The 12402-nt window shown below is 39.5% G+C and overlaps 1 protein-coding gene across 2 annotated transcripts in view; it reads left to right on the plus strand.

Moving 5' to 3' along the window:
- The window catches only part of LOC108247640 (mitochondrial import inner membrane translocase subunit TIM16), a 99395-nt gene that overhangs the window by 25395 nt on the left and 61598 nt on the right, over window positions 1-12402 (plus strand). For both annotated transcript variants that reach the window (XM_017435934.3, XM_017435936.3), the window contains exons 8-9: window positions 5663-5746; window positions 6460-6542. In XM_017435934.3, coding sequence (XP_017291423.1) covers window positions 5663-5746; window positions 6460-6542 — 167 coding nt within the window. The remainder of the gene's footprint in view (window positions 1-5662; window positions 5747-6459; window positions 6543-12402) is intronic.

Below are 12402 nucleotides of genomic sequence, written 5' to 3' on the forward strand. Positions count from 1 at the left end.
ATGTACAGATATGCATCTTTTAATGGTTTAAAATAAAAAAATAAAATAAGAAAAGTCTAGTTATTTCCATGCAGTGTCCAGAAAGAGGTGTTGTTCAGCTTGTAGGGCACCACAACTGCTTCCACCCACCTCCATCATCATCATCATATGAAATAACAAGAACAAAAAATAGTGGCTGGTAAAATATTTGAGTGGCTGGTGGACAACATTTTTAATATCCACCCCTGCCTACATCCAATGATTACTTTCTGAAAGTTTCAATAAAATCTGTTCAGTGGTTCAGATAGACACCCGCACAAACATAGACAAAATGATTATCACGTCTTTTCGTCTTCGGGGATAACTTTTTTTCCACGAAGCCAGATTTGAGATCAAGTATTCTGAAACGGGAGTGACTCCTTATCCTGACTGGAGGTTGTCAGACTGAATGAAGTTACAAAAATAATCGGTTAATTTTTGCACCACTTTTGCTTGCAAAATACCTACATTCACACTGAGCCGAACCACAGAACAGTGGAAAGACGGACAAAATGAGAGTCGGTTAAAGAGATAGAGGTTGTGATAGTTCCCATATGTGCGCAGAGACACCTGATATCTGTCCTGGTGGTTGAATCAACATTCTCGGCTAGTGACACAGATGTGCACGCCTTCTGTTAAAGTTCATGTGTTAAATAGCTGAGGGAGAAACATAGAAGAAGAAATGATCCTCATTTGTTTATATTGAGAGAGGATATTTAATAGACCCATAAAACTATAATTGGCCAGACTGCTGCTGACTGGCAATTTCTTGCATCTGTGTCCCAGCCTGCAAAGTGTTTAACCTCATGGTGACCTCTTTCTGGTGTTGTTTGGGGCTGATTTGCTTTTTCTCAGCCAGCAATATGTTCATCCTCTCTTTGATCATTCCTTTTTTAATACTATTAGATCTAGCTTAGGGCTTATGTTGCTTAATGGTCTGAAAAATACTTTCCAACACCATCAAAGCTGACACCTGTCTTGGTAATCGTCTTTTCCAACATGTGATGTCATTTATTCTACTTCCTTTACTCGTGCATGTGAAGCAGTCATTCAAGCAGGTGTAGTTGATTTCCTACATCTCCTGTTCACTGTGTCATAAATAATTTTTTTTTCCTCTGTCCATCTGTGTTATTCCAATCAGCTTGGATCCTCTGCTTGGCTGCTAAGGAAAACATTGAGCTCATATTTCCATTTTTTCTTTCTCTCCATCTTCCTTTTTGTTTCCCAATCTCAACCGTGTCATGATGGATTTGTTGCATGTCTGCATGGTTTAGCTGCAAGAAGGAAGGCTCTAGGTGAGTGGGATGTGAGTTATATATATATTTGATTGCAGCAGAAGGATACTGTTTGACAACATCCATACACACACTCACAAGGTCCAGATGTTGTGTCCTCTGGCTGGCCTTAGGTGGTAGTAATAGCTATTGCTGCCTTATGATCTCTTCTACTGGGAAAAAGGTGAGCAGAGGCCCAAAACAAATTATAATCCTCATGCATTGCTTCAAATGCCAAGTCCAGAAGACATCTGGGCTCAAAGCTGCCTGTGTTTAAAGATCTGGGTGTGATACTGTTGCTGTGATTTATGGATGCTGAGAAACTCAATGCAGGTTGATTTGCCTTGCATGGGTCAGGTAGTAATAAGTGTAGTAAAGACCTAAAAGATGTTTTGATTTCAAGAGGTTTTTTTTGGCCAATTTATGAACAAACATAGCTTCTAGCTGTGAGAAGAACCCACAGCATCAGAATAAAACTGGCAACTTTCACACCAGAACCGTTTGATCTGTGCCATTACTGTTCCAATTTAATCTTTGCTGAAATTGAATTTGGCAAATCTAAAATCTGCTCAGCAACTGTTAGAGTGTGTCAGGACAACCTTACAAAGCTGTTATAAAAGCTGTTGTCTTGATATTGTTCCCTTAAAGTATGGAGCTCATTAAATAGTTGATGATTCCTCAGGAAATGCTATCATCTCATTAATAAACTCTGCACTGCCTCTAAAAGTGATGATGCTGAATATATTCTGTTTACTTGTGTGTGTGTCTTTAAGCACTCCAGCTGCTAGCCAGGAATATGATTCAGCATGTGCCTCCTAAAAGTAGCGCTGCTGTTTCACAGGCACTAAGCAGTTTAAAATAGTCTAAGCTCAACTTGTTCCTAGTTTGGTCTGAATGCCAGAAAATTCTCCTGACCCTGGAAGGAAATCAGCCAGTGGTACCGGTGATGAACTGCTCAGTGGCAATGAATTCTCTTTCTGTTTACACCACCACAGCTGCAGCCAACTGACTCTCCTTCGTGGACTTAATAAGGCATACAAGAGCTTGGTTACCTGCATCAGACGTAGTAGTAGACTGCAGGATAAAAAATGGTCCACTGTCATGACTGGGGTGTTTATTCAATCCAAGACCTATTATCAACTGTGTCAGTGCTTTGGTCGGTGGAGTTTTTGTAAATCCTCTTAATGGAAAAAGCCTTTTGGGAGCGCACCAGGAGCAAGAAAACATCTGTTTAACATACAGACGGTATCGGTTAAAACTCTGCTACGGACAAAGACGTATCATCCCTAAGAGAGGTGCAGAAGTTGAAGTTCACATTTGATTTTGGTGCATGCATATGTAGTACAGTAATACCACATTCCTTCAAAGCTGACTACAATAAAATTAATTTGAACCACCAGTGTTGTTTATATTTATTTATTTATATATGTATATATTTTTTTTCAATATTTCACTGACTGGAACTGTTCCAACACAGGAGTCTTGGCTTAAGTTTTATGTTTAGAGGAAAACGCAAACACTTTTGGAATCTTGTTGCACACATGTGAAATTTATTTTCCCATTATCTCTGTAGATCAGTGGTGTCCAATCCTGGTCCTCGAGGGCCACTATCCTGCATGTTTTAGTCATTTCCCTGCTCTTCAAGTTCTGCAGAAGCCTGTTAATAACTCAGTCATTCAAATCAGGTGCGTCAAAGCAGAGAAACGCCAAAAACATGCAGGATAGTGGCCCTCCAGGACCAGGATTGGACACCACTGCTGTAGATCTAATTCATACCTCAACATAGTTTACAGGGTTTCCTATTTGTCCTGAAATTTTAATAAGAAGATTGTAACTGCTGTTATGTCAGCGTGTGTGAGTAAAAAGCAGGAGCCAGAAATAAATCTTTATTTTAGCAAAAGACCTGGACTTCAAATTGCTCTAAATTGCACTTTTTCTGGTTTAAGTAATGTATACATATAAAAATTAGTGTTTTTTTTTTCTTGAGAGTGGTAAATGTTTCTAAAACTCTGTATTAGTAACTACAACCATTTTTAAGATTGTTCAAGTTAAGTGGACTCTAAGCAGTAAAAATAAGAATTCACTGAGAATACTTCATGTTACAGGGTTTATTTGCACATCAGAACATTATTCAGACTTTTAACAAAAGAACTAGCAGGTTAAAGTCTGTACTTGAACTGTTTTAAACATTTGCAGTCTCATGTACGACTCCTTCCTGTGTTGTCTGGTTATGGTTCTGGTGCATTTATTAAAGTTGATTACATTGGTTGTTTGCAGTAACTTTCTAAAGTCTTATTTAAAGCTTCTGTGACATTCTGCTGAGAAAACAAAAACAGCCCCACTTGAGGGTGCACATGAAAGACCTAAATAAATAATGATTATTGCTGATGCATTATCATTTGTATTAAAGAATTAGTTCCTATTTCATGTGATATTTGTGGTAAAACATAATGATAATAGCCATGTGATTACAGCCTCTGATCACCATGGAAACAAATGTATCAATGCATATGTATGAACTCTTCTGTCTTATTTGCACTATGAGACTCAAAATAAACAGGAAACATGTTCAGTTGCTAACCTAAATTCAATACTTTTTAAGACAATCTAATTTTATTTTATCAAATCCTAATTTTTTTTATTATTTTATATGTTGATAATTTTCAAACTGTTGCCCACAAATTACTTGAGAATTATTCATTTGCAGTTGTGCCCAGATTTAACAGGCTTTGTGAAAACGCAATTTTTTATGTGTTTAGTTCCTAATCTTAGAAGTCCAAAGAGCTTTTTTATGTCTGCACATACTTACAGCGATAACATACTATTATAGCACCCTGTGGAGAAGGGAGTGAACTTGTAAAATTCTTTCTTACTAAAATAAATAAAACATGCAGCAGTCCAACTGGCTAGAACAGGAACCTCTTTCCTCCGTCTTCTTCCATCAAAAAATTGCTGTTCCTGGATCAAACTAACATTTAGTGTCTCATTCATTGTGCTCATGGATGAAAATAAGTAGCACCTGGGGAGGATTTGGGAGCAATGAAGTGCTCATTTAATACAAAATTGAGAAAACCACATCCTCTGTTTCTCCCTGTTTAGCATTCGGTTCTCAGCCCCCCAGTCTGGGAGTGTTGAGACATCAGTAAAAAAATGAGGAGAAGAATTTTGGTTTGAATTATTAATAACAGAACCTGTTTGTTGCATCCTCCAAACACAGATGTGCTTCTCCTGTCAAACTGAATTTAATCACTTCCTGTGCATGTATTTCCAGCCATTAGCTTCAATTGCAGATTTAGCAAAGTTTCCAGCAAACTCTTAGAGTCAGGTCCCAGTTACTGTTAAACCTACAGTATATTCAAGGATCCAATATGGCAGCTTGAAAGCCCCCCATTTGTTCTCATAGTTTGTCTTCTGTGGACGTTTAACGGTTACACAACAATCAGTCTGCACACTCTGGAGATAAACACACAAAACCAGCTTTTGTCTTCTTGCCATCCACAACCACTGTTTCTTCAACTACTGTGGCTATAAAAAAGACAACAGTAATTTTGGGAGACAAAGTGGGATTAGGGACTAACGGCTCATGTTCCATGGAAATTCCATCGCTATTCCAAAGCCTTATGGGGAAGCTCAGTGGAAACACTTAGGCTCTGAGATGTGACAGTATTATCTGTCCTAAAAGATAAGCTGATTTCTTTTTATCCTTGCCAACTACAGAACAGTTCCTTATCTGCAAGAAAGTCTTGTTCATCTTGATTCTCCTTTTTCGCTCCTAATTACAGTACACACTTGTATATTGATGGAAAACCACAATGTATACTAAATCCTGCACCAATGCATGACCTTTTGCACTTGAGTTTGTTGTTTAACCAAGCATTCCTCTTATTTCAACACTCCCACTTGTTTTTAGACTCTACCTTTGACAACATGTGTCATTTGTGTTTGAAGACCACCTATTAAACCCAACCTGGCGGTGCTGTTTTGACACATAATCACCATGGCAGCAAAGTAAGGAAAAGGCTCAGCACTGTGTCACGGTTTGGTAAACCAAGATACACTCGAGGCAGAAGTCACCCATTTCGTTCCATCAACAAAAACAATCTCTCCTTTCATGGGACAAGTCCTGTTCTGTTTAACCACAGGGATGAGAGGCACCTGGGAATTTTGTCTGTACTCTTTCCTCTATCTCCGTCTTTTTCTAACTACAAATCATTCACTCATCACTCTCCTCATTAGTTGAATTAGACCTAAAGATTAGGGTCAGGTTGGAGCATCATGAGGCATTTACCGGAAGAAATCAGTATTTTAAAATTTTCTTCTTGTGACGTTACAAAGCTGAGTCATATATTTTTATATTATTTGTCCCACAGAGTGCCAAGAGCCTTCAGAACAACAAGGATTCCCGTATCCTGTGGGCCAAAGACGACCAGTTAGTGACGACTGGCTTTGATATGGTGAGAACCTTTAAAAACAACTTGTTGGGTTTAAATTTGTCTTTTATATCAAATCTTGACACTGTAATAAAAATATGTCCGGTGTGGTTTTCAAAGGATGTGGATGGATGACTTGAAGATCATGTCCCTATATATTTAGAGTTTTCAGTGACTAATTTTAGTCTCAAAATGTAGAATTATTTTCTCATTAATTTTTAATAAAATAATGAACCCCACTCCAATTTTACTTTTGAAAGAGTGCTCCAAAATTGCTGTTCTGAATATACACTCAATGAAAATTTTATTAGGTTCACCTGTTAACACAAATAGCTAATCAGTCAGTCACATGGCAGCAACTCAATGCAATTAGACATCTAGACGTGATGAAAATGACATGATGAAGTTCACACACCCACCCCAAGAGATTGTTGTGTGTAAAAATCGCAGAAGATCAGCAGTTTCTGAAATACTCAGACCAGCTCGTCTGGCACCAACCACCACGCCACGTTCAAAGTCACCTAAATTCCCCGTTCTGATGCTTGATTTGAACTTCAGCAAGTCATCTTCACCATGTCTACATGCCTAAATTCATGGGTTGCTGCCATGTGACTGGTTAATTAGCTGTTTGGGTTTACAAGCAATTGGACAGGTGTACCTAAGAAAGGGGACTTTGAGTTGGTATAAATTTCCGCCATCCTGTGATGTCTCAGCGTCTTGTTTTTGTGAATGTGCAGATGCGTAGTCGTGAGGTGAGACTTTGGGACAGCAGGAAGCTGAGCTCTTCAATCAGCACAGTGTCTCTCGGTACTTCCAGTGGGTGAGTCCTGCATTAACCGTTATACCCCTCCCCAACAGACTTGTGCAGTTCAAACGTTGACCTTTCTGCACTTTAATGTCCATGTATCAGTGAGCGTTCTTGTCTGACAGTACAAAGTGTGTCTCTGTGTAATTTTACATTCTAAGCGTACAGCATATGTGTGTTAGTTGTGCATGTATGAAATGATGTGTAGTAAGCCTTCACACATTGTGATTGAACAGTTATGTGGACCTCCCAGTGTTTTGACACCGTCTTTCTACATTCCTGCCACTTCCTTGGTCAGATACACACACACACACACACACACACAAAGGCTACTGACTTCTGTCTCTGTAGAGAAGAGGCTGTATGAATGTGCGTCCTTCTGTCCATAACTGCTGCCGAGAGTCAGGAAACAGCAGATACACTGACACTTCCCCCTGCAGCTCGGCGCTTGTCATTTCTCCAGTCGCTCAGTTTATTTTTCCTAACACGGCTGCCGAGGACTGGAGAGCAGGAGCATGGCGGGCTTCCAGAGAGGGGAGTAATTGAAGGATGTAGGATTGGACTGGAGGGGAGAGCAGAGGGGGTGGGAGAGAGGAATCTTTTGTCAGGTCCAGTTCATGCATTTTAGTGCTGTTATAAACAGGCTAGCAGGCCAAGGTTTTTCAAACTTGTGCTGACCAGATTTTCTCAGGTCACGCAGCGTGTTGTAGTGAATTAAGACACTTTATTGTAACTTTTACTGTTAAAAAAAAAAGCAGAGAGCAAGCTTCTCAGAGCACTTTTTGTATACAAATGTTTGCTTCTGCTTTGTCTCTAAAATAGCTTGAACACACCAGATTCCACATCAATTCTTTGGTATTTTAAGTTGTGTTAGCATTTGAATTTCTAAATCAAGAAGTGCTAAGTTATAGATTGTAAATTATTATTTTATTTTTTTAATGTATCTATTAAACTCTTTTATTAACCAAAAACTGCTAAATAAAAGCTGTAACTGAGGAAGGTTATTGCTTTTTCTTCAAACAGAGATATTGGGGAGCTGACTAAGCTAGCCATCAATGCTTATTTCCATTTGATCAATTTGACTGAGGCAAACAGTTGACTTTCAGTTTAAACTTTGCAATCATCACATTTTTTTGGTGCTGTCATGCTTTTTATGGAAGTCAGGGCTATATAATGCTGCACATTCCATTGTCATTCCTTATTACAAAAATATTCTTGGTGAGATTTATACCACATGTCTGGAAAAATCCTTTGGGTTGTCCTCTAAAGCCACAGAGGAAAGTGTTAATTGTCTAATTTTACTGGAGAGTTTGCCTGTGGTGTCACTGCTTGTAGGCAGAGGAATGTTGAAGTTTACTAAGAGTGTGTAGTTGCCTGTTTTTGTTTGGGTGAGAATGAGACAACAGTGTGAGATTTTCTGGTCATCTGAAGACAAGTTGTTAAAACTTAATTTATACTACCTTGTTACTCACTCACTGTGCAGCGTTCTGATATTTTCCTTTTCTAATCAAGAGATAATTTAAGAAATTATAGATTGTATGAACTGGCTCTTAATTCAAAAGATGCCCTGTGTATTTTATTACTAGTTTATTTAAAACACAAGGATTTTCCACTGGATGTAATTACATGGGTGTGTGCACTCCCATCTGCTCTGCATCAGTCGTTCTGTTTTAAATCACTGCAGCCATGCTATCATGTACTGGGATGGTGTGTCAGAGAGTTATCACTCACAAGACCACATCACCAGATGCCTGCACACCAGCACTGATATAAAGCAACCAAATGACTGATGAGATCTTGCCCTTTACTGCTATTTTGTTCTTCTTATTTCTCACTTTAGCTTGCATTAAGGTATGTTTGTATAAACCTTTTTCTTATCTGCTCATTGTGGATAGGCTGGTTCCTTTCCTAATGTCTTTGGATATATATAACAAATTTTTTTTATCTTCTTCCTTTTTTATGTTTTGACATCCCATTCAGATCTTGACCCAAGCTGCTGTTACAGGAAAATGTACATAACATTACTACCTGTATCACTACCAAACCCTGATCCTGTTTTCAGACATCTGATAACAGAAAGTGGCAACCTTTTTTCTTGATAATTGGCAAGATCATGCTGGGCATACTTTCTGTCATTTGAGTCACAAATCATTTCATAATGAATAATGAACAGTATTGAACATATGAACATTATTGAACAGTTCATTCAATAATGAACTGTGTTGGTATAAGGGTGATATATTTTTCCCATTCTGGCCAGCATTGGGCTGTCCTCAACTACCCTTTGGACATGTTTTAAGTCATTATTTCTGGTTAATTATCATGGTAGGTTTTCTGTGGATAATTTAGGCTTTAGTTCAGCCTCACGTGCCTCTTGTTTATGACCAAGAAGCTATGGAAAAGGCAGACTGCAATATTGAAAAAGAGACCATGTCTACATTTTTTTGCCCCTTCTCTATCCTTCCAACAAATTCACCAGTGTCATTCTACATAAATCAGGAAGCTTTATCCTCCCTGTCATTTTAGGCCTTGAGGTGCATTCAAAGATGGATCTTTTTTTTTGTCTGTTTATAATTAAATGGGCTGCGGCAAACATGTTGTGTAATTGGAGCAGTGAGCTGGCTTGTGTCAGGTTAGCAGCGCTTGTCCACAACATTCAGTAGGACTGTTTTCTTTGGAGTGTCACAACACAAAGAGGCCTGGTATCACGAGCCAGTAAGACGGGGCTGTGGGTGGAATATAATGTGGAGGGATAATAATGGAGGGGAAATGTTTACTTTTGGGGTTTAAAAAGAGACCAAAAAAGTGAGGAATGGAGGGAGGACCATTCTAAGAGGGGCGTTTTGAATGGTGGAAAGGTTACTATTACTGCCCATTTTCCATACAAGTTGCAGATCTGGTCATTTGAGAAGAGACTGGAACTTTGTGTTTCTCTGATACTCTCCCCTCCATAAACCAGAATTACAATAATGAGCTTAATTAGGCCTCTAAGCCTACTGCAACCAGTAAACTTTACAACTAGGCATGATTGCAACCAGCTTGCTGTGTAAATGCCTAAAATGTCATGATGGTTATCCATGCAGCGCCACATTTTAGCAGCTACGGAAACCTTCAGTTAGAACATCTAACTCTGGATGATGTTTGCCTGTATGCTGGCTTCTAATTATATCTTCAAGCTGACAATCAGGTCTCCACAGGTCACATGGTTAAAATTCAGCATGACAAAATAGTAACCTCAAAATGGAAATTTCTGTTTTTGATCCCTTAAATGGTCCCCAGTCACTACTAATAGTCTTCTCTTCAGTTCTTACTCGTACAAGTAAAAGCAGGTACCCATAAACACACGCGTATCTTCTCTAACTTCTCAGCATAACAAACCTTGACCTGTCTTTTTGCTTGTGAGAGGCTGATTAAAACAAATCACTGTGACCTGACAAGTATCCAGCCTGTTGATTGGAGAGGATAGTCTCAGGAGAGCCGGCCTCTTTGTTTTCCCAACCCAGTCCCAGGTTACACAAAGAACGTGCCCTTTGAGGCAAACACTGCTGACAGACCGAGCTGTTGGACGATGGAGGGAAGCTCTGCCCAGGTGTGATGTTCGTTCTTGCACTCCTCGCCCACTCTCCACAATTTTTTTCCTTTCTCTTTGTTTTTGTATGTTGGGTCCGAGAGTAAGGCTCAGTTAGTGGGTGTAATTGAGCCAAGCTCTCTTTAATCAGGAGAATTGAGAAAAGACCCAGACTTTTACAGAACAGTCCCTTTCTTTCTCTCACCCTGGCTTAGTTTCTTTAAAATCAGTCCCAGATGAAGGCTTTCCTGTGGGGATTAGGTGCAGCTGCAGCACTGCTAACCATATCAGACAACCCCCCCCCNCCCCCAAAAAAACCCCACAACTCAGGATTTGAAATATAGTTGAACTTGATTTTTTTTTATCTGACTTTCTAAGTAAAAAATGAAGCTTTGCTGTGGAGGTGAATGCGTATGGTGTCGGGGAAGGCAGAACTCCAATCCTCAGGTGATCCTCAGGGGTCAAGTCGATAGTTCAGTTCCTGCACCCCCTCTCCATAACAACCGTGGGGGATGGGATTAAGCAGAGATGTGACCGCACACGCTCTGTCAGCGAACCTGAACTCAGTGCTCTGACAGTTGAAACATGGTGTCTGGAGTCTGTTAGTCATTTGGGGTTTCACTTTGTGATTCAGTGTAGAGGGAGTTTGACCAGGAAAGGAGGATGAAAAGGAGTGGGAGGCAGCTTTGAAATCCCCTCGTATATTTTTTTAGATAAAGATATTGATTCTCTGTGAGCTTTTATTGGCTTTTTTTAAAAGATATGTTAATCCCAACCCTATTTTGTGCTGAAAGAAGTTTTGATATTGTTTAACACCTTATGATTAAACCCAAAGACCAAATGATCTATTATTCCTAGTTTTATATTTTTAAAACTACAGCTGATATTCTTCAGCAAATCCTCAGCTTACTACCCCTTACACTCTCTTATCTACTATCCATAATCTTGACTGTTTCCTACTTTTCTCTTGTCTCTTCGTAAATAAAATGAAAGTAGGGAGCTTGTTTTTTGAAGGTGCTGGGGTCTGCAATTTAAATTAAGTGTTTGTTTTTTTAAAACTTAATGGAACTGTGCAGGACTTTTAAAAAGCACATGGAAGTATGTGGAGCGTTTGGCTGGGGATCTTTAATATAATTCACAGAGGGTTTTGATTTCATCCCGCAGGTATGTGCTCAGCACTCCAGGGATCAGAAGGACCCTTTTGTGTGAACTCACCACAGACGGAAAAATATAAAGTCCTTCACCCCGCCTCCCTTCTTTTCTCTTCTTCCAGCCACCTTTAATTTTTTTTTACTTTCTTCTCATGTTTGGATTATAATTTTATGCAGAGAAAGCAGAAGATTGTTGACCAAAGATGGTTGATTTGCAATACGTGGCAGCTAAGAACGTCTTAATGACTCAAAACAGTGTAGCTTTTTTGGAAACCTCACTCTGATCTGTCTCAGTTTCAGAGTTTAAGACAGAGTCAGACTTCACTTTCCATCATTAAAAAAAACAGCAGCAGAGTTACACTTGCAGCTGTGGATGCTGGGTTTTTTTTCCTCCAACATCTGGAAAAATGTCTCTTTTTTTTCACATTATCAGAAAAAGTGCTAGCAGTTTTATTTGGGCTCTTTGCCCAAGCAAAGGCCTTCACTTTACTTTGGCTAATTGCAGGTTTTCTTCAGCACTTGCCTCAGTGTTCAGTAGAATAAGATATCAAGGAGCTAAAGATACAGGGCTAAAAAGGAGACAGCACAGGCCTTCATTCTTACACATGAATTCAGAGTTCTAACAAGAATAAACGCACACTTTTGCTTCATTTAACAATGCTGCTCTCTGAGCTTTTGCTCCCATACCTTAATATTTTCCCAGTATGTTTTAATTTACCTCCTCCTTTTTCCTCTCCATATATCTTGCAGTGCTTGCACAAATGTTATAATGATTGTCATGATTGTCCCTTTCATGGGAATCAGGAACCATAGAGCTGCAGAGCTCCCGTTTTTAAATCATGCTTTGTTTTTGGACTCCGCTCACCTCTGGGCTGCCTGCCACCTCCATTTTTGCTGTGGTTAAAAAAAGGATTTGAGTGATGGAGAGAAGTGTGTTTCTCATTAGTGGATGGCTTCCTCTGCCCCGCGCCCTGCCTACACCCATCCTGCAGGCCTGGCCTCTGCTGCTGCCTCTGGGACGGCTGCAGATTGGCAGCCTGTCGCTGCACACCTCCTAATCTTACAAAGAATAATGGAAGTATGCAAGGGGAGAGACAGAGAGACCGGAAATAGAAATGAACAAAGACAGGATTGTGTATTTCATCTGAACAGATAC

The sequence above is a fragment of the Kryptolebias marmoratus genome, linkage group LG12, assembly GCF_001649575.2.
Source record: "Kryptolebias marmoratus isolate JLee-2015 linkage group LG12, ASM164957v2, whole genome shotgun sequence".
NCBI lineage: Eukaryota > Metazoa > Chordata > Actinopteri > Cyprinodontiformes > Rivulidae > Kryptolebias > Kryptolebias marmoratus.